The following is a 27,729-nucleotide window of genomic DNA, read 5'->3' as shown; positions in this document are numbered from 1 at the left end:
AGCTCTGGAAAAGGTGCAAAGAAGATTTACCAGGATGTTGCCTGGAATGGAGAGTAGGTCTTACGAGGAAAGGTTGAGGGTGCTAGGCCTTTTCTCATTAGAGCGGAGAAGGATGCGGGGCGACTTGATAGAAGTTTATAAGATGATCAGGGGAATAGATAGAGTAGACAGTCAGAGACTTTTTCCCCGGGTGGAACACACCATTACAAGGGGACATAAATTTAAGGTGAAAGGTGGAAGATATAGGAGGGATATCAGAGATAGGTTCTTTACCCAGAGAGTAGTGGGGACATGGAATGCACTGCCTGTGGAAGTAGTTGAGTCGGAAACATTAGGGACCTTCAAGCAACTATTGGATAGGTACATGGATGACGGTAAAATGATATAGTGTAGATTTATTTGTTCTTAAGGGCAGCACGGTAACATTGTGGATAGCACAATTGCTTCACAGCTCCATGGTCCCAGGTTCGATTCCGGCTTGGGTCATTGTCTGTGCGGAGTCTGCACGTCCTCCCCGTGTCTGCGTGGGTTTCCTCCGGGTGCTCCGGTTTCCTCCCACAGTCCAAAGATGTGCGGGTTAGGTGAATTGGCCAATGATAAATTGCCCTTAATGTCCAAATTGCCCTTGGTGTTGGATGGAGGTGTTGAGTTTGGGTATGGTGCTCTTTCCAAGAGCCGGTGCAGACTCAAAGGGCCGAATGGCCTCCTTCTGCACTGTAAATTCAATGATAATCTATGATTAATCTAGGACAAAGGTTCGGCACAACATCGTGGGCCGAAGGGCCTGTTCTGTGCTGTATTTTCTATGTTCTATGTTCTGTGCCCAGCTACCTGACAAACAATGTCACATGATATGGTTAAATAGAATAAAACATTTTTAAATTAGCAAGGCACTGATACACACTCTGTAGGGGAACTGACTTTAAGACATTGAAGATGGTAATGGTCAGAGTGAGTAAAATTGAAGTAAAAAGACTTTTGCATTGGGATATTGAAAGCCCGAAGGAAAAAAATAGTTAATAATTATCCACACGGTGAAGGGAGAACTGGAGAATCTTTTACATCTGTGTATAATATGCTGTTTTATATGCCAACATACTTGGCATATACATCGATACTTGCCCTTGGGGTAAAAAAAACTCTTCACTGACAGTTAAGACCATAAGACTATAAGACATAGGAGCGGAAGTAAGGCCATTCGGCCCATTGAGTCCACTCCACCATTCAATCATGGCTGATTTCAACTCCATTTACCCGCTCTCTCTCCATAGCCCTTAATTCCTCGAGAAATCACTGCAAGCCTTGTTATCAGTTAATGGTGCATTCTCTATGGCAGTGTTTCTGCCAATCAGAATCCTCTTAATAATATAATAATCGCTTATTGTCACAAGTAGACTTCGATGAAGTTACTGTGAAAAGCCCCTAGTCGCCACATTCTGGCGCCTGTTCGGGGAGGCCTGTACAGGAATTGAACCCGCGCTGTTGGCATTGTTCTGCACTACAAGTCAACTGTTTAGCCCACTGTGCTAAACCAGCCCCATGTCAACCAATCAGAGCTCTCTTCTCATGCAGTATAAACTGTTGTTCCTTTTCAATTTGGTATTCTTGGAAATTGTACTGATAAGATCAAGACAAAAAGCTTCGACAACATGTCCTTTTTCAGCAATACTCAAGTTCAGTACTACCAAATGACTATTTATATCACTGATGTTTATCTCAAATGCAAATTTTCTGTTGTAATGGGATCTAAGTTTACATGTAGAAACTTTCGCAGCATGGTTTTTAAGCCGGTCTCTTAAAGAAAATCTATGTCCCATTGTGCCATCTGCTTCATATCAACATAAATACCCAAATATGGTACAGTGGTAAATACCCACTGCTGTCTCACAGCACCTGGGACCTTGATTCGATTCTGGCCTTGGGTGGCTGTCTGTGTGGAGTTTGCACGTTCTCCCGTGTCTGTGTGGGTTTCCTCCGGGTGTACCGGTTTCGTCCCATAGTCCAAAAATGTGTATGTTTGGTGGATTGGCCATGATCAATTGCCTCTTAGTGTGCAAAGATGTGCCGGTTAGGTGGAGTTATGGGAATAGGGTGGGGGAATTATCCTAGGTCATATTTCTATCAGGCTACATTGTCTCTTGTAATTTGGCCATATTTCCCAGAAAACCTAGGGCCAGGGCTAAACCCTCCTCCCAGGCCCTGCCTGCCACCACCACCATGTTATTCTTCAGAGTTACCCAAGAATCTATCCTTGGCCTCACCCTGTCCTTCATTTGTGTGCTGGAGCACTAACCATGTCCTTGCATATCACCACCTAACCTTGCATCATCACATAAGGGTCCTGCCAATGTCCCTTGTTTCCCACCCTGCTTGGCTGAGTCCCAGTGTTGAAAAAGCAGGAATTTCCTCCACTTAAATATAGGAAAGACCGAAGCCATTGTCTTTAATCCTGACTGTTCTCTCGCCACCAATGCCATCTCTCTCCCTGACCATTGTCTGAGGCTTGGCCAGGCTAGTCACAACCTAATGTCTGATTTTGTTTCCCCCCTGAACTGAGGTTCTGACACCATCTCCTACCCATTAAAAAGACCTGGGGCTGGATTCTCCGCCCCACCGGGCCGCATTTCTGCCCCGACCAGCCAGCGGGGTTCTCCATTACGCCAGCCGGTCAATGGGGTTTCCCATTGTGGGGCAGCCCTGCGCCGTCGAGAAACCCCCCGGGCGCCGGCATAACAGAGAATCACGCCGGTGGAGAATCCCGGCCCACATACCTGTACCTCCATAACTTCACCATGCTCAGCCTTGCCTCAACTCATCAATTGCAGAAATGCTCAACCGTGCTGTACCTAAGGTGGGCAGTTTGTCAGTCATTTTAAGGTTGTTTATTAAGAAGCAGCAGTTTGGATACAGTGGATTAGCTAAATAGACAGGAATGGTATGCGATCTATGAGAGGGTCCCCAATTCCTGAGGGCGAACGGACGGTTGGCACAGTGTGTGTTATACTCAGTAGGTTGTGATGGCAGTGTTCTGCTCTCTGGTCAAAGTATTAGGTCATTATTTCTCAGGCCTACCCCCATCTTTATTTTGAATGAGGTGGGGCAGCCTGATGAGGAATGAATGCCCCCCCATCTCCGAGGACTGCATTCCCTTACCCCCCATCACTGTCCCTGAACACGGGGTAAGCTACCAGCTACAAGAAATAAAGTTTATTTACCAATGTCAATCAAACATTCAGACCCTTCTGACCAGTGAATGTAGAACAGGTACCTCCGGTGTCATAGTGGTCACCTCCCCCACCTGTCCATCACTTTGGTTTGAGGTCACGTTTTTATTTACCTTATTTGCTAGATAAAGGTGGGTATGTGGGGTGCCAGAAGCCTACCTGTTCAAGACTGTTTGTAGAGTCTAGTGACCTCAATGTGGGCAGTGCCGTCTTTGTGACCTTTATCCCTATCATGCCTTGGTGCCTGACTCCTTTTGAATTGTCTAATTTTTCTCGAAGAGAGAGTTAATTTTTTAAAAAGTATTTTTATTCAAGGCTTTTCAACAAAATATATCTATACAAAATATCAAAAGGACAACCAAAAAACACCAAAGGACCATCACAACAACCTGCCAATAACTCCAATAACCTGTCAATAACTCCAACCCTCCAGTCCCTCTGACACCGACCCCCTACCATCCAAAAGCCCCCCCCTCGCTGACCCCGCAATCCTCCTTGAAGAAACTGATGAACAGTTTCCACCTCCAAGTGAACCCCTCTGCACACTCCGTAGAACAAACTTGATCTTCTCTCCCCGCAGGAATTCTGCTAGGTCACTCACCCAACCCCTGCTTTCAGCGACACCGAGTCCCGCCAACATAACAAAACCTGTCTCCGGGCCATCAGGAAGGCAAAGGCCAAGACATCGGCCTTTCTCCACCCCTGCACTCCCGGGTCTTCCGACACCCCAAATATCGCCACCTCCAGACCCAGGACCACCCTCACCCCAGAACCTCGGGCATCACGTCCGCGAAACCCTTCCAGAACCCCCTCATAAGTTCATAAGATATAGGAGCAGAATTAGTCCATTCGGCCCATCGAGTCTGCTCCACCATTCTATTATGGCTGATATGTCCCTCATCTGCTACCTACAATGTTACAGACCAAGAGCTGGATTGCAAAATCAGCCAGAACATTTTCTCCCTAGAACACATGACCTATGAGCAGGAGTAGGCAACTTAGCCTCCTGAGCCTAAAAGCCTTCAATGTGATCATGGCTGATCCCACCCTGTCCTCAACTCCACCTTCCTGTCCATTCTCGATGACCCTTCAACCCATTACCAATTAGAAATCTGTTCTTGGACACACCCAGAACATATGGACATGATTTGCTTCCCCCCCCACTGTGCACCGCCAACACCTCCTATCCTCCACCCCGTCAAAAAACATGCTCATCGCCACCGTCATAGAGAGAGAAAATTTATGTTGTGCCAACTAATTCCATTAGCGTTCAAAACAAGTTTTAAAAATATATAATTTCTTACATCTCCTCCCTTTTGAGAAGGAAACATCCTTATAGACATCCCATAGCTAGTATTTAGCTAACAGTCATTTCTAAAATACAAGTTGCTTCCCTCATTACTTGATTATACATCGTGGATAACACATGAACATTATTTAAATCACCTGATCACTGTTGACTTGGATTTACATTCCCCACCTGGAGGTCACCTCACTTTCATTATTTTTAAAACATAAACTCATTTCCCTAATTATTATTCTTTTGCAGACATTAGGCTGTTGGCATATAAAACAGCATATTATACACAGATGTAAAAGATTCTCCAGTTCTCCCTTCACCGTGTGGATAATTATTAACTATTTTTTTCCTTCGGGCTTTCAATATCCCAATGCAAAAGTCTTTTTACTTCAATTTTACTCACTCTGACCATTACCATCTTCAATGTCTTAAAGTCAGTTCCCCTACAGAGTGTGTATCAGTGCCTTGCTAATTTAAAAATGTTTTATTCTATTTAACCATATCATGTGACATTGTTTGTCAGGTAGCTGGGCATGCCTGCAAGCCATTCTTCAGTTCAACTTCACCATGCACTCCCGCATGCTAGTTACTTCACACGGAACAAATCACTTCTGCACAATTATCCGTGCCCCAACTCCTTAGTTTATTTCCTGACAAAGCTATGCATATCACTCCATCCGATAAGCCTTCCTGACTGCCAGGAAATCTTTTCAAAAGATCAATGGAGTTCTCTGTCTCAAGATCTTTGTTGCACAGTTCCAATGTCAGTAAGTTCGCTTAAAAAGACCCTAGGCAAGGACACAAATATCTGCAACAGAAAGCTGGCAATTTATTAGTCTCATCTACCATTTCCTTTCACTAGAATGTACATCTATACCAAATTGATTTATTGAACTTCATCCAAGGTGAGTTATCCCAGTTCCCATTTGATGTTGTATCCTTTTTTCTTAACTCTACCTCCAACCCTCAATCATTTCCTCTTACTGTTTTATAACAATAGTTGGCATTCTATGTTGTTCATGAGCCCTCGAGAAACTTTACAGTACAATAAAATGTTTTGATAATATCTTTGAAGCAGGAATTAAACATTCCCACAGGCATCAACATGCATTGCTTGTGTGTTCTGATCCCAGACCAGGCCCCAACATTTGTTAGGACACCGGACAAGAACTCCAAACACCTTTTTTCAATTATTAAAATTGTGAGGAAAGGATACTTCTCTGCAGAAGTGATTCCACTGACCAATAGGTATATTTTTAATGAAAAAAAACTTGTTGTAACACAGGATGAAACACAGTAACACCACAGAAAACAGTTTCTCAATTAACAGTTGAATTCTTAAAATAATAGAAAACCCTTTTTTACTACTAATTTATACCTTCTCTATCTCCAATTAATCAAAGCCCATCACGGGTCAAAAGCCACTTATAAATTACGTTAGCAAACACAGGGATACTTGCTGTAGACTTGTATAGAGATTTCTTGGAAAGACTGCTCAACCTGACCGCATTTGACAAAACTGCTGCTCAACTTAAAACTCCTAGCAGACTGCCAAACCTATATCAAACTGCAAAACTACATATATACCTGGCTCCTCCCATTAATGACATCATCTTTATCCCACTCAGACCCCATGACCTGCTTACCTAAATCTAAAGACAATGTCTCAAATGATCTACTCTCCAGGGACTCTCCAGCAATCATAACAAAATACAATTTGGCCTCTCATTGTAAACAAATACTTGGTTGGAATGAACGATTATCTCACTTTTACGATATCCTAATTGCACCTTTTACAGACACACCGCCTGACTGTAGGTTAAACCAGGATTTTTAAAAAAATTACTGCAACAGATGTGTATATATACCTTTATCCAGGCTTTTAATAACATTACTGCAACAGATATAGAATACAATGTATATAAAAAATTCCTGCATTAATCGCACTCGCCAGATTGTGCCTGGCATTTATTGATTTAAAAATTATTCCAAATTTAAATAGCTGTTAGACGTACAGGCTTTGTGAGTGTTCGATTTATTGCTTCCAAGAACAAATATTTGTTTTTGATACATAGGAATCACCTGGGCTGTTTTTCCATGAGGTGTTTTGAAAAAATAAAATGTCTTTATTTCCTTAACATTCAGCTAAGATTTCCTTTCAGTGCTTGAAATAACAACTCTTGTCAACGAATTTTATCAATTCCAATTTTAGAAACAGTTATACTCAGGCCTGCTTGTTTTTTAAAAAAAGTTCCAATTAAGGGGCAGTTTAGCCAGGCCTATCCACCTACCCAGCACATCTTTGGGTCGTGAAGGTGAGACCCACGCAGTCATGGGGAGAATGTGCAAACTCCACACGGACAGTGACCCAGGGCCGGGACTGAACCTGGGTCAGTTAACCGCAGTGAGGCAGGAGTGCTAACCATTGTGCCACCGTGTCGCCCAAGCTTGCTGGTTTTAAATGGTGTGTTACATCAGAGTTATTACAATTGGTTTAGAGGTGACTCTTGTATCTCTTGTATCTCCTGTACTCTTTGTCTCGGAAGATAACAAAAAGGAACAAACAGTTTGAATGATTAGAGCCAAGGGTGCAATTTTTCAGACCATTGCACTTCGCAGGGACTTTAACGGTGGACGAAGGGGGGATAGTGCTGTGGGAGCCAAAAAGTCAGCTTCCCACTGACTTAAAATAGCGGTGGGAATGTGTGCTCCCATCCACCATGACAAGTCACCATTCCCACCTGAGACCTACATGAAACCGTGTTGCAGTCCCATTAATGGTGTTGCGGACGATGGTCCAGCTGAATCGTTCCTCCCCCTGCCTGATCATCCGCACTGCCAGTGGGTTTTCATGCCTGGACTAACGTGGTATGCAAATGTCGGACATACCTACAAGAAGTCCCGGGGCAGCGCTCGGAGATTGAAAAGGACGATGGAGACCTCCAGTGACCAGACTCTTGGACACCACATGCAGTTATGGGGGCAGTGAAACATCTATTAAGTGGACCATCTTACTTCAAAACCTTCTCCTTTAACCATGAGATAAATTGATGTCCCGGTACCTTTTGAATGTGGCACCCTGATAGTTTGGCAGGGTGCAAGCCATCCAGCCCGCTCAACCATGCAAAAGACGATGGGAAACCTCCAACTGCATAATTAATTAGACCAGCGTCGTGGATATTGTGCAGATTCCTACTGGCCTCCGCAGCAGAGAGCCTGTCCCCGTTCCCACCTCTGACTCTGGACCCGATATGGAAAATTCTGCTCCAAATCTCTTATTTTGTTTCTGTAGATAAGTTCTTGAATTTGTAAGACCTCTAGGTCCCTTGTGGTGGTATCCGTATGTGTGTGACCCTGGAAACCCATCGAACAAAATCAAAATCCACTGTGGCTCTACTTGGGAGCTCAAAGTGTCAATAATGTTCAATCATAGATCAAAGAATTTACAGTGCAGTAGTAGGCCATTCGACCCATCGAGTCTACACCGGCCCCTGAAGGAGCACCCTACCTAAGCCCATTCCTGCACCCTATCCCCATAACCCAGCAACCCCACCTAACCTTTGAACACTACAAGGCAATTTATCATGGCCAATCCACCTTACTTTGGACTGTGGGAGGAAACCGGAGCACCCAGAGAAAATCCACGCAGATACGGGGAGAACGTGCAGACTCCGCACAGACAGTGACCCAAGCCGGGAATTGAACCCGGGTCCCTGGCGCAGTGAAGCAACAGCGCTAACCACTGTGCTACCGTGCCGCCCCTGCAAACTTAAAAAACACACAAGTTGTCAGGTGAATTTTAAAAAGCAGCTGTCTGTTTTTTCAAGAGGCCCAGCAGAGCATTCTCATATGCATGGAATTGTGTCACTTTACCTCATTTTGTATCATGCCAACCAAAAAAAACTCCATCGTAAACTGCTGTTTTCAGTTCTTTGGCTATCTTTTCTTCAGCTTCTCCCAGAGTTCAGATTACATTCCTATTATTTCAAACCCTTTTTGAGAGTTTTGTAAAATCTTTCTCACCCAAGATCATTCCTTTGGTACAACCAAGATTCTAAGTCTAAAAGAGTTAAAGAGGGACACCAACAATCTGTAGAGCCTTTTAACTGTACAAGCATCCTGCTGTCCCCATGATTTGTTGGTGTTTAAATGTGTGGTGGCTATCAGCAAGCAGCACTTGAATTCCCTTTTCAGCTGTTACAAGTATAGTTTTCCATAGAATCCCTTCAGTGAAGAAGGAAGCCATTCAGCCTATCGAGCCTGTACCAACCTTCTGAAAGATAGCCTACCCTCGGCCTACTTCCACCCTACCCCATAACCCAACCTAACCTACGCATCTTTGGACCTTTTGCTTAAAGGAATTTCCAAACTTAGTTACTGTGGGTCTGAGTTGGTTCACAATCTGCCCATGTCCTTTGGGAAACCACAGCTTACAGGTGGCTGCTAACTTCTGCTGCCCTGCCCTGTGGCTCTTCAACTGGGTGAGGCATCTCCCTCACTATCCATTTGGGAACTCCATTGATCTCCCTCTAAATGTGGAAATAAGGTTTCTGCAATTCAATACTTCCTCAACCCTTATCTTTCTCGCTTAAACAATTTGACTCCCCTTTGGCTCTTCAGTGGGGCATCTCCTTCACTGCCTGACTTCCTGTTTTGGAACTTCCCTTGTCCTTGTTTAACCCTGAAAAGAAAGTGTCTGCCAACCTTATTACTGGGTCACTCCCTTCATCTTTTTTAAATCCCTTGGGTCCTTCCTTGACCTCTTCTAATTCTAGTGGCCTGGACTCGGCCTCTTTTGTCTCCTGTGACGTGCCCTAAACCACTTCAACTCTCACGGCTTCCAATGTTTGATCTAGTTTATTCCTTGTATAGCATATCTATCATGTGCCTTGTGTTCCCAGAGTGTCTGGTTGTGTAGGAAAACAGTGTTCTCATGCTAGCCATCACATTTCTTTGGTAACTTATTGACCTGTGTAGAGATCCCAAACCAGACCCCCAAACAATATTTGTTAACTTGTAAAAGTGTGAGAAAAGGATACTTCTCTCCAGGAATGATTCCACTGACCAATAGATATCTGTTATATTAAAACAAACTTTATTGTTAACACAGGATTAAACACATTAACATTTCAGAAACTAGCTTTTCAATTAACAGTTAAACACATCTTAAAATAAAAGGAAACCTTTTTTGCTACTAATTTATACTTTATCTCCAATTAAGCAAAGCCCCTCACAGGTCAAAGTTAGCACAAACAGGGTTACTTGGTGCCCTCTGGATAGAGATTTCTTGGAAAGACTGTTTAAAGAGAGAGTAAGAGAGATTCTTTCAGGAAAAAAGATTGCAATGCAGATTTTGGATAGGTGCGGTAGTCACAGGATAGTTGTCATGGATGACTTTAACTTTCCAAATATTGATTGGAACCACTATAATTCGAATAGTTTGGATGGGGCTGTTTTTATTCAGTGCGTGCAGGAGGGTTTCCTCACACAATATGTGGATAGACCGACAAGAGGCGGGGCCACATTGGATTTGATACTGGGTAATGAACCGGGCCAAGTGTTAGATTTGGTTGTGGGAGAGCACTTTGGAAATAGTGACCACAATTCGGTGACTTTCACTATAGCAATGGAGAGGGATACGAACATACGGCAGGGCAAGGTTTATAACTGGGGGAAGGGTAATTACGATGAGATTAGGCAAGAATTGGGGAGCATAAGATGGAAACAGGAACTGTCAGGGATAGGCAGAATTGAGATGTGGAGCTTGTTCAAGGAGCAAATACTGCGTGTCCTTGATATGTATGTCCCTGACAGGCAGGGAGGAAATGGTCGAGTGAGGGAACCATGGTTTACAAAAGAGCTTGAATGTTTTGTCAAGAGGAAGAAGGGGGCTTATGTAAGGATGAGAAAACAAGGTTCAGTTAGGGCACTTGAGGGATACAAGATAGCTAGGAAGGAGCTCGAGAAAGGGCTTAGGATAGCTAGGAGGGGGCATGAGAAGTCCTTGGCGGGTAGGATCAAGGAAAACCCCAAGGCTTTTTACACTTATGTGAGGAATAAAAGAATGACCAAGGTGAAGTTAGGGCTGGTCAAGGACAGTAGTGGGAACGTGTGCATGGAGTCTGAAGATATAGGAGAGGCCCGAAATGAATACTTTTCTTCAGTGTTCACAAAGGAGAGGGGCCATGTTGTTGAGGAGGGTAGTGCGATACAGGCTGGTAGGCTGGAGGAGGTAGAAGATGTGTTAGAAATTTTGAGGAGCCTGAGGATAGATAAGTCCCCTGGGCTTGATGGGATATATCCTAGGATTCTTTGGGAGGCGAGGGATGAGATTGCAGAGCCTTTGGCTTTGGTCTTTATATCCTCACTGTCTACAGGAATAGTGCCAGAAGACTGGAGAGAGGCGAATGTTGTCCCCTTGTTCAAGAAAGGGAATAGGCATAATCCTGGGAATTATAGGCGGGTTAATCTCACTTCGGTCATAGGTAAATTATTGGAAAGGGTCCTGAGGGATAGGATTTATGATCATTTGGAAAGATACAGCTTAATCCAGGATAGTCAGCACGGATTTGTGAGGGGTAAGTCTTGCCTCACAAGTTTGATTGTATTCTTTGAGGAGGTAACGATGTATATAGATGAAGGTAGATGTTGTATACATGGATTTTAGGAAGATGTTTGATAAGGTGCCCCATGGTCGGCTCATGTAGAAAGTAAGGAGGCATGGCATAGAGCAGTGTTCTTCAAACTCGGGGGCGTGACCCGCGGGCGGGTGGGTCGCGGGCGAGTGTCGGGAGGGTCGCGGAGCTGTCCTTCACAGCGCTCCCGATTGCGTGAATCAGCCGCAGCAGCCGGCTTTTAATAATGCCGGCTTCAAGCGGCCTTCAAAATGATCATCGGGCGCGCATACGCAATGCAGCCGATTTTTAAAAAATATGTTCACGGCCATTTTAAAGGCCGCTTGCAGCTGGCGTAATTAAAAGCCGGCTGCTGCAGAGACACACAAGATTTTTTTACCAAATCTATCTAATCTTCCTGCCTAAAGGGAGGCAGTGGGCAGGTCACACCCCCCCGAACGTTGACGTCACGTGCTTTGGGCGCGATTGCGTTTCCTCCATTTTGTTAGCAGCAAACAAGCAACAGGACAGTAAAATTTAAAATGGATCGTTTTGTTGTAAGGAAGAGAGGACCAGAGACACAAACAGGCCAGGATCTCACAACTAAGCCCGCTGAAGAGAGTGGCTCAGGAGAATCCACAGCAGGACAAAGCAGTGTTGGTGAGAGCTGTTCAGGAGGGTCCACACCAGGACAAAGCAGTGTTGGTGAGAGCTGTTCAGGAGGGTCCACACCAGGACAAAGCAGTGTTGGTGTGAGCTCCAGGGCCTCTGGTGAACAGCCCATTAAGAAGAAACTGAAATCAGGCACAAAGCAGTATAAAGACGATTTGTTAAGGTATGGATTTATTAATTGCGCCAATGCGAATCAGGATGCAAGGCCCATGTGCGTTATATGCAGGGAAGTGCTGGCAAATGAAAATTTAAAACCCTCAAAACTTCAAAGGCATTTGAAGGCATGGCGAGTTCGAGGACAAACCTCTTGATTTTTTTCAAAGGATGCAACGAGAACTTAAATCGTCGGCTGAAGTCCTCATTGTTACATTGAACGACAAAGTACAGTTAGCCTCTTACATGATAGCTTACCGTGTGGCTAAAGAGAAAATGCGCCACACTATAGCAGAGAGATTAATTCTCCCTGCAGCATTAGATATAGTTCGTACGGTCATAGATGAGAGGTTCGTTGAAAAAGTGAAATGCAAGTTTTGAATAGTTTTGTGGTTGGAAAGTGTGGGCTCGCCTGGGGTAATTGCAGAGGAATCACAAGCAAAGGAGCAGCCAACATGACTGGGAAAGACAGCGGAGTTATAGTAAGGATTAAGGAGGCAGCTGGTCAGGACGTTGTTTGGAATCATTGTTTTATTCGCCGTGAGGCACTGGCATCGAAAGGAATTCCATCCAGTCTTAAAGTGGTTTTGAAAGGAATAGTGAAAGTTGTGAATTTCATTAAACGCAGCCCACTCAATACCAGACGTTTTGACACTCTGTGTTCCGATATGGGGGCTGAGCACACACATTTATTGTTCCACACAGAAGTACGTTGGCTGTCAAAGGGTCGGGTGCTACTCAGAGTTTACGAACTGAGGTACGAAATCCACGCTTTTCTCCTCGAGAAATTGTCCCCTCTGGCTGATTTGTTTGCTGATGAAACTTGGATGCTAGCAATGTCTTACCTTGCAGACATCTTTTCAATTCTAAATGAACTGAACCTCAAATTGCAAGGAAAGGATGATGATTGCTTTCGGCACTCTGAAGAAATCGAAGCTTTCGAAAAGATATTGAAAGTTTGGCAATTGCGAGTGCGAAGCCAAAACTACTACATGTTTCCCACACTGCTACGACACATTAATGAAAACAGCATTAGTAAGGAAACTGTAAATGGATTGGCAAGCCTTATTGAGTGGCATCTGGCTGCCCTGATCGACAATTTTGGTCGCTACTTTCCAGAGGAGACGTTTAAGATTCTGAGAGAGAGGAGGTGGGTGAAAAATCCCTTTGAGTTTGAGACCCCAGAATCAGTTCTTAACTTGCAGCTTCCTCCAAAAGAAGAAATTGAGCTTATGCGTCTCAGCTGTGACAGCATATTAAAAACACGGCACAAGTCAATGAGGCTGTCAGCATTCTGGAGTAGCATCTCTGAGGAGTATCCGGAGCTGAGCAAAACAAGCATTTTGTTGCTCTTGCCCTTCACAACGACCTACATGTGCGAGGTTGGATTTTCCGTCCTCACAAAGATGAAGACGCCACAAAGGAACCGGCTGAATCCGATATGCGCATAGCCCTCTCTTCCTGTGAACCTGATTGGAGTGAGATCATGTGGACCAAGCAGGCTCACCTCTCGCATTAACGGTAAGAGAAAATGGTGGGTCGCGAAGGTCGGCCGGCGTGGGTCGCGAGGGTTGAGGGAGCTAGGGCTTTTCTCATTGGAGCGAAGGAGGATGAGAGGTGACTTAATTGAGCTGTATAAGATGATGAGAGGGATAGATAGAGTGGACGTTCAGCGACTTTTTCCTCGGGTGGATGTAGCTGTTACAAGGGGGCATAACTATGGTGGAAGATATAGGAAGGATGTCAGAGGGAGGTTCTTTACTCAGAGAGTGGTTGGGGCGTGGAACGCACTCCCAGCTATGGTAGTGGAGTCGGACACTTTAGGAACTTTCAAGCGGTTATTGGATAGGCATATGGAGTGCACTAGAATGATTGGGAGTAGGTTGATTTGACCTTAGTTTCAGACTAGTTCGGCACGACATCGTGGGCCGAAGGGCCTGTACTGTGCTGTACAGTTCTATGTTCTATGAAACAGTCAGCAGATTTGTGTAGGTGTCAGACTACTGCTTAACCTGACAGCCTTTGGTAAAAGATGCTGCTCAGCTTAAAGTTCCCAGCAAAACTAAAAGCTAAACTGCCTGCTACAGACCTGGCTCCTCCCATCAATTACATCATCTTTATCCCGCTCTGGTCCTCTGGTCTGCCTACCTGAGTCTAAACACAATGTCTCAAATTATCTACTGCCCAGGGAATTTCCAGCAATCATAACATTCCATTAAGCTTCTCTTTGTAACCACATGCATGCTTGGAATTAATGATGTTCTCACTTTTATAACGCCTTAATTGCACCATTTGCAGCTGCAGAGTCTGTAACCCTTAACCTAGATTCTTTAATATTACTGCAACAGATATATACACCTGAACTCGCCTTAAAAAAACATTATTGCAACAGATAAAAAATACAATATGTATCAATCTCTTCGATTCATCACATCTGTTCCCTTAACTCATTGTACTTTTTTATTTAGCTGTAAGGCAAAAAGCACATGCATTGTAAACCGACTTATTCTGGACTTTTTTCAACTTAATTTTTCATTACAGACCATTGCCTGTTTTCTCAGTCAGACTCTCTATCAGTCTTTCCCCAGAATGTGCCAATGCATTGTGACTGCTGGCCTCACTTCATAACTACATGATGCACCTTTAACCACAGCTTAGAAACTTTGCTTCTCAGATCTCAGGCTAATGACAAAGACTGTGGATCCCACTCCTGACACCAATTGGGGGCCACAGATAGCTAAGACAGGCAGTCAACTATTCATAAATAATTTTAAGATAGTTTATTAAGTTTATTAAAAAGCAGCAGTCTGGATATGACACATTGGCTAAATAGGCTGAAGAGGTAAACGACCCATGATAGTTGAGAGCCCACTTCATTGATCCCAGAGAACAAACGGACAGTTAGCATAGTGTGTCCTATTCTCAGTAGGTTCTGCTGTCCAGTTGAATTGTTAGGGAACTCTTTCCCCCATCTTCCGAAATCTTCCCTGGTCCATCTGACAACAGAACTAGGTGACTGCCCCCCCCCCCCCCCCCCCGTATCCACGCACTTGTTAATGTGCTTTATTCCTAAGGGCTTACCCCATTTCAATCAGCCACTCAAGCCTTTCTAACCAACAGATACCCAAAATGTCAGGGTGGTCACTACCCCAATCTGTGTCCCTCACCAGCTTGGGATCCCTTTTTTTCTTTACTTCATGCTGGAGGCCAACACCAGCAAACTTTCTGCTATTGGTCCTGGAATGTTTGTAGAGTCTAGTGTTCACAATGTGAGGAGCACAAGCTTTATTTCTATAGAATCCTTTCAGTGCAGAAGGCAGCCATTTGGCCCATCGAGCCTGCACCGACCCTCTGAAAGAGCACATTACCTAGGCCCACTCCTCTGCCCTTTCCCCCATGCCCTGCGCATTGATCATGGCCAATCTACCTAACCTGCACATCTTTGGACAGTGGGAGGAAACCGGAGCACCCGGAGGAAATGCACACAGACACGGGGAGAACGTGCAGACTCCGCACACAATCACCGAGGTCGGAATCAAACCCAGATCCCCGGCGCTGTGAGGCTGCAATGCCTCAGATGGTGCAATATGAGGCTGCATTGTGCAACCGTGCTGTGACGGACATCCTTATTTAAGGTGCCCTTAATCCTTAGAATTGTTCATGTTTTTCAGAAATTGAGAGTTAATGTTGTACTAGCTAACTCCTGATAGTATTCGAGATAATTCTTAAAAAAAATCATTTCTTATGAGTCCTTATTTCTTACAATGTCTTTTTAATCTTCTGACCTTGATAAATCCACCACTATTCATGCCGGCCTGCCAACGTCCATCCTCTCTAATATTTGGTTAATTTAAAGCTCTGCTCAACCAAGATTCATTCACCCACTATATTTCTCCTGTAGCCCGCCCACTCCAGCCCTCCCCATCAGCACCCACCCCTCCTCCCCACCTATCACCTTCCCTGTCACATCTCACCACCCTCTCCCCTGCACTCCTCCCCCATCATTACTATTCTTGTCAATTTATATTGGCTCCTGCTTCGACAACATCTCAGATTTAAATGTTTCTCCTTGTTTTCAATTCCCTCCATGACCATCCTTTATCTGTGGACCCTCTCCCAGTCCCACAGCTGGTTACTCTCCTGTTAAGTTTCTTGATATGTTGTTTAATGTTGAAGATGTTTTACAGAAGCCAGTTGTCTCAGATGTGATCACCTCAGCACAAAAGTGACTCACAAGGTGAAAGCTGGATAAAAGCCAAAAATTGGAAAGTAAAATGCTGTGGTTAAAAGCTAGCTAAAAGCAGGAATGCTGAAGACAGTGTAAACCAACCCATGCAGGGAAATGGTTGCGGGTTTATTCTGCTTCGTCCGCTGTGTCTTTCAGGAGTGTTGACACATTGCATGACGTCGCTGCAATTTGCTTTGACTATTATTGTGAAGCAAAGAGTTTAAATTTTAATATATTTTGGCCACCTGTTTCCCAATCTACTTTGAAACAATTATCAAAACAGATCACAAAGGGCCTCCCTGTTACACCCTTGAGCTTTGCTGTTTACAGTTTTGGGCAGTATGTACACATTCCTGAATGTGGGCTGTATGGATCAGTTAGAGTGACCAGCACCATCCCATCTGCCAATGCTTTTAAAGTAAATGTGTAATTTCAACAATTGAGCAAACTAGAGGCAAGTTCCCCGGCTAATGACACTTACCCCTGAAATCCAGATGTAGCAGTTCAGTATCCCCACACGGACCAGTCTCTGGGTTTCACAGTTTCTGCTTCTGACTTGAATGATAAAATACAATTGTAATCTGAGTGCTGTAACTCTGTTTCACTGGGAGCGCACTCACGCCCGCGGATTTCCCGACTGCGTGGTGGTGCCCACAATATCCGGCTGCTGGGACGGAGGTTACCACTGCCGGCAGGGGTGTGTGCGCCGCTCCAGAAAATGGGTGCGGCGGGTCAAAGTATCCCACCTTTGTTTCAGGTGATGGTTTTTAGCACACTTTTCTTCACAGCAACCTTGCAGATTAAAGTCTTGGGTTTACAGCTGTAATGGTCTTCTCTGTAGATTCATTCATCCAGGTTCTCTGTAGTTTAGACATGCAGTACTCACAGCTTTTCTGGAGAAGCACCTTCTGTTCAAACTTTGCTTTCAGTTCACGGTTTGTATTTAGGCCTCTTATGTTTTCAGGAATATAGCCCCCACAAGCTCTCTGGAGAGAGAGATAGCCGGCTTCTGGAGAGAGAGTTAGTCAGTTCTGCCCCTTGTGCTGCCAGATTCAAAACTGAAACCTTGGGACTCTGAAATGCATCCCAGTGGATAGGATCCAATCACCACCTGTTACCAGGTAGAGCACAGCCTTTTGGGCAAGTCATTGCCCACCAGCCAATTAATTAAACCGAGTCCCAACCAACTCTCTCTCTGGTGCTGAAAAATCTGCAGCTCCAGTTTAAACAGATTAGCTAAATGTTCTTTCCTGTTCCTTCTGAATAATTCCACTTGAATTAAAGATATAGGCTGCTTGCCTTAAAGTCACATGTCCAATAATCATCCATGGATCAAAATAATAACAGCAAAATAAAAGAAAGGGAAAATATGGGACTAAACAGGAATGACCATTAAATGTACAAGTGTGAACTCTTGTGTTTATCTCTTTCCTTTATTCTGTGTCTAAAGATTTGTTCTTGTTGCAGGTGTGCTCCTCAAACAAATCCTTCAGAACATTGCCCAAGTAGTAAATGGAACCAATTCCACTCATAAATTCATCATGTACTCAGCGGTGAGTCATCAGTCGCAAATATGGAATATACTTTTTGTCATTCATGAGATGTGGGTGTCGCTGGTTAGGCCAGCATTTATTGTCCATCCTTCGTTATCCTTCAGAACGTGGTGGTGAGCTGCCTTCTTGAGCCATTGTAGTCCATGTGATGTAGATACACCCACAGTGGTGTTAGGATTTTGACCCTGCGACAGTGAAGGAATGGAGATCATGGGTGGGATTCTCCGACCCCCCCCCGCCGACTGCCGTATTCTCCGGGGAGGAGTGCAGGGGAGAGGTGATGGGGTGGGGGTGGTGAGGAGATGTGACAGGGAAGGTGATGAGTGGGGAGGAGGGGTGGGTGCTGATGGGGAGGGCTGGAGTGGACGGGCTACAGGAGAAATGTAGTGGATGAATGAATCTTGGTGTAAATTAAGACACGGGGAGTAGAGCTTTAAATTAACCAAATATTAGAGAGGATGGACGTTGGCAGGCCGGCATGAACAGTGGTGGATTTATCAAGGTCAGAAGATTAAAAAGACATTGTAAGAAATATTAAACACATTGCGATTGACGGTATTGAAGTACACTGTGATTCACCGTATTAAACACACTGTGAATGACGGTATTAAACTACACCGTGATCGTCGATATTGAATTACACCATGATTGACGGGATTGAACGACACTGTGATCGATGGTATTGAATTACACCGTGATCGACGATATTGAATTACACCCATGAATGACGGGGTTGAACTACACAGTGATCGACGGTATTGAATACACCATGATCAACGGTATTGAACTACACGGTGATCAACGGTATTGTTCTACACCTTGATCGATGGAATTAAATACACCGTGATTGATGATATTAAATACACTGTGACTGACAGTATTGAACTACACTATGATTGCCGGTATTAAACACACTGTGAATGACGGTATTAAGCTACACTTTGATCCATGGTATGAAACTACATTGTGATCGACGGTATTGAACTACACTGTGATCGGTGGTGTTGAACTACACTGTGATCGGCAGTATTGAACTACATTGTGATCGGCAGTATTGAACTACACTGTCATCGATGGTTTTGAACTACATTGTGATCAACGGTATTTAACACACCGTGATCGCTGGTATTAAGCACACTGATGTACCATTAATCCACTGCTAGACGACGAGAGCGAGAGAACATAGGCTTTATTAGAGAAGAACGTGCCTGCCTGAGATTGCTGTAACAACTGAGCGCCGACCCAGGCGGCCGGCCGGTCTATATACCGTCCTGGGGGGCGGAGCCAGAGCCAGAACCCACCAGGGTTCCAGTACACTACATGGAAAAGATCATATTACAATACTCTACAGACAACTTATTCTGGTGAATACATTCACCCCCTATTAAAAAAAATGAAGTCCAGCGGGGGTGAAGGGGGGTCAACAATTGTTCAGTCTGTCTGGAGACCGGATTTTTCTATTGGACCTCCTCAGTCCTGGCGGTGCGGCGGGTGCTGCCGACGTGGTCGTTGACTCCGGGAGTGTGCCGTCTGGAGCTTCGGTCCGGCGTGTCAGCGACGGTTGAGGAGTGGGGGTAGGCAGGGGGGGTGGTGGTTAGCGGTAAGTGGGAGGTGGATTGCGGCAGCGTGGGCTCGAGACAGTACAGGGACCCCCGGGGGGGTGTAAAGGGTTAGGGGGGTGGTGGTAATCAAGGGGGGGGGGCGTGTTGGCATGGGATCCAGCAGGGGCCAGGTCCCGGAGGGAGACCGTATCTTGCCGTCCATCTTGGTGCGTGACGTAGGCGTATTGGGGGTTGGCGTGCAGCAGCTGGATCCTCTCGACCAGGGGGTCGGTCTTATGGCTCCTCGAATGCTTCCAGAGAAGGACAGGTCCCGGAGTTGTCAGCCAGGATTGGAAGCGAGACGCCGGAGATGGACTTCCTAGGGAAGACAAACAAACGGCCGTGAGGGGTCTCATTCGTGGCTGTGCAGAGGAGCGATCTAATGGAGTGGAGCGCGTCGGAGAGGACCTCCTGCCAGCGGGGAATCGGGAGACGTCTAGACCAAAGGGCAAGTAGGGCGGCCTTCCACACTGTCACGTTCTCCCTCTCCACCTGCCCGTTTCCCTGCGGGTTGTAGCTTGCAGTCCTGCTCGAGGCGATGCCCTTACTGAGCAAGTACTGACGCAGCTCATCGCTCATGAACGAGGTGCCCTGGTCACTTTGGACGTATGCAGGGAAACCGAACAGGGTGAAGATGCTGTGCAGTGCCTTTATAACGGTGGCCAAGGTCATGCCGGGACATGGGATAGCGAAGGGGAAGCGAGAGTATTCGTCAATGAAGGTCAGGAAGTATATATTACGGTTGGTGGAAGGGAGGGGCCCTTTGAAGTCGATGCTGAGGCGCTCAAAGGCAGCACGGTAGCATTGTGGATAGCACAAATGCTTCACAGCTCCAGGGTTCCAGGTTCGATTCCGGCTTGGGTCACTGTCTGTGCGGAGTCTGCACATCCTCCCCGTGTGTGCGTGGGTTTCCTCCGGGTGCTCTGGTTTCCTCCCACAGTCCATAGATGTGCAGGTTAGGTGGATTGGCCATGATAAATTGCCCTTAGTGTCCAAAATTGCCCTTAGTGTTGGGTGGGGTTACTGGGTTATGGGGATAGGGTGGAGGTGTGGACCTTGGGTAGCGTGCTCTTTCCAAGAGCCGGTGCAGACTCGATGGGCCGAATGGCCTCCTTCTGCACTGTAAATTTTATGAAAAAGGGCCGGGAGACCTTCACCAGGTGGGCCTTGTCTGGCCGGTAGAAGTGCGGCTTGCACAGACTTGGCAATCCCTGGTCATGGCCCTGGCCTCCTCGGTGGAGTAGGGCAGGTTGCAGGCTTTAATAAAGTGGATAAGCCGAGTGACCCCCGGATGACAGAGATCAATGTGGATAGCCCGAAGTCGGTCGTCTTGCGCGCTGGCGCATGTGTAGCGGGTCAGGGCATCTGGGGGCTCGTTGAGCTCCCCAGGACGATACTTAATATTGTACGTCTAGGTGGAGAGTTCGATTCGCCACCTCCAGATTTTGTCGTTTTTTTATTTTGCCCCGTTGAGCGTTGTCGAACATAAAGGCAACCGACCCTTGATCGGTGACGAGGGTGAACCTCCTACCGGCTAGGTGGTGCCTCCAGTGCCGCACAGCCTCCACAATAGCTTGCGCTACTTTCTCGACAGAGGAGTGTCGAATCTCAGAAGCGTGGAGGGTTCTAGAAAAGAAATCAACTGGCCTGCCCGCCTGGTTGAGGGTGGCGGCCAGGATGACGTCTGACACATCGCTCTCTACCTGGAAAGGGATGGACTCGTCCACCGCCTGCATCGCGGCTTTGACAATATCGGCCGAGCGGGCCTCAGCTGTCAGGGGGAATATAGTGGCTTTGATAAGTGGGCGGGCTTTGTCCGCATAGTTGGGGACCCACTGGGCGTAGTAGGAAAAGAGCCCCAGGCAGCGTTTGAGGGCCTTGAGGCAGAGGGGAAAGGGAAGTTCTATGAGGGGGCGCATGCGGTCGGCATCGGGTCCTAGGACTCAGTTTTCCACGACATAGCCGAGGATGGCTAGCCGGGTTATGCGCAAAACGCACTTCTCTTTGTTATATGTGAGGCTGAGTGATTGGGCGACCTGGAGGAACCTCTGGAGGTTGGCATCATGGTCCTGCTGATCATGGCCGCAGATGGTAACATCGTCTAAGTACGGGTATAGCCCGCAACCCGTACTGGCCCACCATTCGTTCTCTGAAAAACTGAGACCCCATTAGTGACGCCGAAAGGGATCCTGAGGAAGTGGAAGAGTCGGCCGGCTGCTTCAAAAGCAGTGTAGTGCCGATCTTCCGGGCGGATCGGGAGCGGGTGGTAGGCAGACTTCAGATCGACCGTGGAGAACACCCGGTACTGTGCGATCTGGTTGACCATCTCCGCTATGCGGGGGAGTGGGTACGCATCAAGTTGTGTGAACCGGTTAATGGTCTGGCTGTAGTCTACAACCATCCGATTCTTTTCCCCGGTCCTGACAACAACCACTTGTGCTCTCCAGGGGCTGTTGCTGGACTCGATGACCCCTCCCTCAATTCGCTGGACCTCCGACTTGATAAAAGCCATGTCTTGCGAACTGTACCGCCTGCTCCTGGTGGCAACGGGCTTGCAGTCGGGGGTGAGGTTCGCAAAGAGCGAAGGGTGGGGCAACCTTAAGGATCGCGAGGCTACATATAGTGAGATGGGGCTGGGGTCCGCCAAACTTTAGCGTCAGGCTTTGGTGACTGCATTGGAAGTCGAGTACAAGCAGTTGGGGTGCGCAGAGGTGAGGGGGGGGACATACAGTTTAAAATGGGCGTACTCAGCACCCTGTATCGCGCAAATTCGCGACACAGTACCCCCGGATCTGTACCGAATGGGATCCGGAAGCGAGGGAGATTGTCTGGGACGCGGGGTAGATGTGGGGGGAGCAGTGCCTTACCATGTCGGGGTGGACGAATCTCCCTGTGCTCCCGGAGTCAAAAAGACAGGGGGTCTCGTGCCCATTGACCCGGGCGGCCATCATCGAGTTCTTCAGGTGTTTTGGACGCGACTGGTCGAGGGTGACTGCACTGAGCTGAGGGCAGTCTGCATGGTCGGAGGTATCGGAGTCGTAAGATGGCGGCCCCCATCGGTCGCACGTGTCGGTTGGTGCTGAAGATGGCGACCAATATGGCCGCCCCCACGGTTCACACATGTTAAAGTTCTTGTGTAATAAACGCTCACCCGGGCGTGGAGGAGGAGCAGCTTGAGGGCGTCGGAGGGAGGCGTTGCAGAGGAGTCGAGGTATTCTCAAAACAGCAGAGCCAGTGGAAGAAGATTTCCTTAGCTTCTGCTGCCCGTGCGTCGAGTTCCAATTGGTCAGGCTTCGGAGCGACTTCCATAGTGATGTCTTTGTGTAATAAATTGATGTACCATTAATCCACTACTGGGTCACTGTCTGTGCGGAGTCTGCACATCCTCCCCGTGTGTGCGTGGGTTTCCTCCGGGTACTCCGGTTTCCTCCCACAGTCCAAAGATGTGCAGGTTAGGTGGATTGGCCATGATAAAATTGCCCTTAGTGTCCAAAATTGCCCTTAGTGTTGGGTGGAGTTACTGGGTTATGGGGATAGGGTGGAGGTGTTGACCTTGGGTAGGATGCTCTTTCCAAGAGCCGGTGCAGACTCGATGGGCCGAATGGCCTCCTGCACTGTAAATTCTATGAAATTCTAGGAAAAAGATGGCTGTCCTCACGAGCTGCACGAGGCGGATGACGCGTCTGAAGGGGGCGGTGCCGGCAGGCACGCAGTCACATTGTAGGGTCTGCGGGCCTGTGCGTCCGTGGGTTGGGCCTGGTACGCTTTCGACTTAGGGGCTTTGGATCGGGCCAGACAGACTGGCGAAATGTCCCTTTTTGCCGCAGTCGCTGCATGTCGCGGTGCAGGCTTGGCAACGCTGCCGGGGTTGTTGGCCCTGACCGCAGAAGTAGCAAGGCGGTCCCCCGGGCGGAACGGGCAGCCATGCGGCACAGGCCTGGGACGTAGTCGGGTCTGGTGAAGGCCGCGACTATGGTGCCCACGAGGGGTTTGCTGGGTCTGCCGGGAACGCGCTGAGGCTCTGGTAGGCCACCTCTAACGAGGAGGCTAGCTTTACCTGTAAGTCAGTGGCCCCGTTTTCCAGCAGTCACTGCCGGATGTAGTTAGACCTGACCCCAGCCACGTAGGTGTCCCGGATCATCAGTTTCATGTGCTCGTCAGCCTTCACATCCTTGTAGTTGCAGTTACGGGTGAATAGAGTCAGGTTCTCCAGGTACTCGTCCAGCGATTCCTCGGCGCATTGTCGGCGGGCAGTGAGGAGCTGCCGCGCGAACACTTCGTTCACGGGCTTCACGGACTGTCTCTTTAGAATCGCAACTGCCGGGTCGTACGTGGCTGCATCCTGAATTGTACCCTTTGCTCTTTGTAGTATATATAAATGATTTGGAGGAAAATGTAACTGGTCTGATTAGTAAGTTTGCAGACGACACAAAGGTTGGTGGAATTGCGGATAGCGATGAGGACTGTCGGAGGATACAGCAGGATTTAGATTGTCTGGAGACTTGGGCGGAGAGATGGCAGATGGAGTTTAATCCGGACAAATGTGAGGTAATGCATTTTGGAAGGGCTAATGCAGGTAGGGAATATACAGTGAATGGTAGAACCCTCAACAGTATTGAAAGTCAAAGAGATCTAGGAGTACAGGTCCACAGGTCACTGAAAGGGGCAACACAGGTGGAGAAGGTAGTCAAGAAGGCATACGGCATGCTTGCCTTCATTGGCCGGGGCATTGAGTATAAGAATTGGCAAGTCATGTTGCAGCTGTATAGAACCTTAGTTAGGCCACACTTGGAGTATAGTGTTCAATTCTGGTCGCCACACTACCAGAATGATGTGGAGGCTTCAGAGAGGGTGCAGAAGAGATTTACCAGAATGTTGCCTGGTATGGAGGGCATTAGCTATGAGGAGCGGTTGAATAAACTCGGTTTGTTCTCACTGGAACGAAGGAGGTTGAGGGGCGACCTGATAGAGGTATACAAAATTATGAGGGGCATAGACAGAGTGGATAGTCAGAGGCTTTTCCCCAGGGTAGAGGGGTCAATTACTAGGGGGCATAGGTTTAAGGTGAGAGGGGCAAGGTTTAGAGTAGATGTACGAGGCAAGTTTTTTACACAGAGGGTAGTGGGTGCCTGGAACTCACTACCTGAGGAGGTGGTGGAAGCAGGGACGATAGTGACATTTAAGGGGCATCTTGACAAATACATGAATAGGCTGGGAATAGAGGGATACGGACCCAGGAAGTGTAGAAGTTTGTAGTTTAGTCGGGCAGCATGGTCGGCACGGGCTTGGAGGGCAGAAGGGCCTGTTCCTGTGCTGTACATTTCTTTGTTCTTTGTTCCACAATTTTTTTAGCTGTAATATTACGCACTGGAAAGGCCTCTGGAAACCTAGTAGACACATCCATTATAGTCAAAAGATAATGATTCCCACTTTTTGTTCTAGGAAGCGGTCCTACACAATCAATTAGGACCCTTGTAAAAGGTTCCTCAAATGCTGGAATGGGTATTAAGGGTGCTGGTTTTATCACTGCTTGAGGTTTCCCTGTCACTTGAGATGGGTGACATGATTGACAAAATGTAACTACATCTTTATGTAGTCTAGGCCAATAAGAATGTTTCTGGATTTTAGCTTGAGTTTTCCTTATCCCCAAATGACCTCCCACTGGTACCTCATGTGCCACTCGCAACACCTCCTTTCTATACCCTACCGGCAATACTACTTGATGAACTTCTGCCCACTTTTCATCCGCCTGCATATGTACAGGTCTCCATTTTCTCATCAAGACATCACTTTAACGGTAATAACACTCTGGTATACTCTCAGATTCCTTTACCATATATACTTTCTGATATATCTGTTTTATTTCTACATATTTCTGTTGTAACTCCGCCAATTTTCTTGAACGAAAAATATTCGCCTCATCCTCCACCTGTTCTTGTTCTTTTTCAACCATCTGATCAAAAAACATTTCTGATAATTGCACGTCAACTTCATCTTCACTCTTTGATTTCTCCTCTTGTCTTAACCTGTGACTTTGCGACCTTGTTACTACACAATCCGGAAAAATCCCAGGATATTCGTCCTTCAACCCTTCAGTTGTCTGATTTTCCACTGGCTTATCAACCACAGTAGGCACCACTCCCACCTGCAATCCAGCTATATCATTACCCAAGATAAACTGTATTCCTGGACAAGATAGTTTATCTATTACTCCTACTACCACTTCACCACTCTTCACTGGACTTTCCAACCTTACCTTATATAATGGAACGCTACTCCTCTCACCCTGAATTCCACATATCACCACCTTTTCTGGCAACATTCTTCTCAAACTACATAATTCCTCATCTCTTACCATTAAAGATTGACTAGCCCCTGTATCTCTTAAAATTGTGACTTCTTTACCTGCTCCTCCTGATACACATGAGTAAACTTTACCCACACAAGTAAATTATTTAAAGACATCTGGCACCTTCTTAACAATTACTTCTTGAACAGGCTGTACAATCGTTTGCACCTCCTTCATTTCCCTTGAGCTTTCCTTTACCACTTTAACAAACCCCACTGTCTTATCCTGTTTTACCACATCAGCCTTCCCAGTGCTTTTCTTCAACCACCAACACTGACTTTACATGGCCTAGTTTATTGCAGTGAAAACATTTGAAACTTTTCATTTCTTTTCCACCCTCCTGGATTTATTTTTTAATCTGGAGGTACACTCTCTTTATTGTCTCCCATCAGATCACCTTTACCTTTACCACTTGAGTATTTCTCATGTCCCCAGTTTTTATCCCTCACCGGCTGAAACTGATGTCGGAACCAATCTTTGATTTATGAACTAATTCATAATAATCTGCCATTTATGCTGCTAACCGTGCAGTTTTAACCCTCTGCTCTTCCACGTGAGTTCTCACTACATCAGGAATTGAATTTTTAAACTCCTCCAGAAGTATAATTTCTCTGAGAGCTTCATATGTTTGGTCTATTTTCAAAGCCCTTATCCACCTATCAAAATTACTCTTGTTTGAGCCTTTCAAACTCCATGTGTGTTTGACCAAATTCTTTCCTTAAATTTCTAAACCTTTGTCTGTAGACTTCAGGCACTAGCTCATATGCACCTAAGATGGATTTTTTCACCTCCTCATACGTTCCAGATACCTCCTCCGGTAGTGATGCAAAGACTTCACTTGCTCTACCTACCAGCTTTGTTTGAATCAGTAATACCCACTTGTCCTGTGGCGGTTTCATTTGTTTAGCTACCTTCTCAAAAGAAATGAAAAAGGCTTCTCCCTCCTTCTTGTCTAACTTTGGCAATGCTTGGACATATTTAAATAGATTCCCACCAAGCCTTCGACTATGACGCTCTTTCTCACTATCCTCATCACTATCATCCAACTGTACGTTTCCCTTTACATCCGCCAATTTTAACTGACTGTCATGTTTCATGGCCATTTTCTGAAGTTCAAACTTTCTCTCTTTATCTTTTTCCCTGATCTGTATCTCCCTTTCTTTTTCGTTTTGTTCTGCTCGGGCTATTCTTTCTTTTCTCATTTCTTCTCTCTCCTTTTTTTTCTCTCTCTCTCTCTTTCTTTTTCCTCTCTACCTCTTTCGCATTCAAGCTGCTTTAATTCTTTCTCATCTTCCATTTGTTTAATTTGCAATTGAATTTTTGCCATTTCCAATGAATCAAACGGTATCTCAGGCAACTATAAATGCTTAATCACCGCCATAATTACCTCATCTTTTCGCATTTTGCCAGCAATGTTAACTGCAATGTTTTTGCAAAATCTAACAGTCTGCTTTTAGTCTCTGTCCGTAAGGTACTGCATGTGACCATCTCCATCCCCCAAAACGTCTGAGCCTCTGAAGGAGCCATTGTCGACAACACAATCCCCACTTATGCTAAAATACCACACCTGAAAAGCAACTACAATATGCTCACCGCCTTTAAGTTCACTAAGCCAATCCAATAGATAGACTTTTATCCCGGACGAGCCCCCAATTGTTATGGGTCCAGGTTTACAGAACCCCAAAGTGTTTCATGGAGTTCAACCGACCCACAACTTTTAATAGATTGTGGTGTGGGAAGCACACGGCGTACTCTCCAAGTGTGATATAGCAATTATGGACAAATGGTTTTTCAAACAAAACAATGTTTATTCTATGAACTCAATTTAACCTTTAAAAAATAAACATTGAATATCTTAACACCCATTACTTCAAAGATAACCCCAAAAGACTACAACACTAAATAATCCTTCACACTGTTCCTTTAAACATCCAAAAGAATTCAACCTTCAAAAACAGACATTAGGTTACATTCAATATATTTATAGTCTTTGGATTTGCAGATATCAACAGACCAGCTCTGTTTCTTCCTGCAG

At 46.1% G+C, this 27,729-nt stretch overlaps 1 protein-coding gene across 1 annotated transcript in view; it reads left to right on the top strand.

Annotated features, from left to right (window-relative positions):
* LOC140430929 (lysosomal acid phosphatase-like) overlaps positions 1-27,729 on the top strand; it is a 224,113-nt gene that overhangs the window by 103,055 nt on the left and 93,329 nt on the right. Inside the window, exon 8 of the mRNA XM_072518745.1 lies at positions 17,659-17,744. Within this exon, the coding sequence (XP_072374846.1) occupies positions 17,659-17,744 (86 nt within the window). The remainder of the gene's footprint in view (positions 1-17,658; positions 17,745-27,729) is intronic.

This window comes from Scyliorhinus torazame, chromosome 10, assembly GCF_047496885.1.
Source record: "Scyliorhinus torazame isolate Kashiwa2021f chromosome 10, sScyTor2.1, whole genome shotgun sequence".
NCBI classification, from domain to species: domain Eukaryota; kingdom Metazoa; phylum Chordata; class Chondrichthyes; order Carcharhiniformes; family Scyliorhinidae; genus Scyliorhinus; species Scyliorhinus torazame.
Note: the sequence above shows the minus strand (reverse complement) of the source record. Positions and strands in the feature narration are given on the sequence as shown.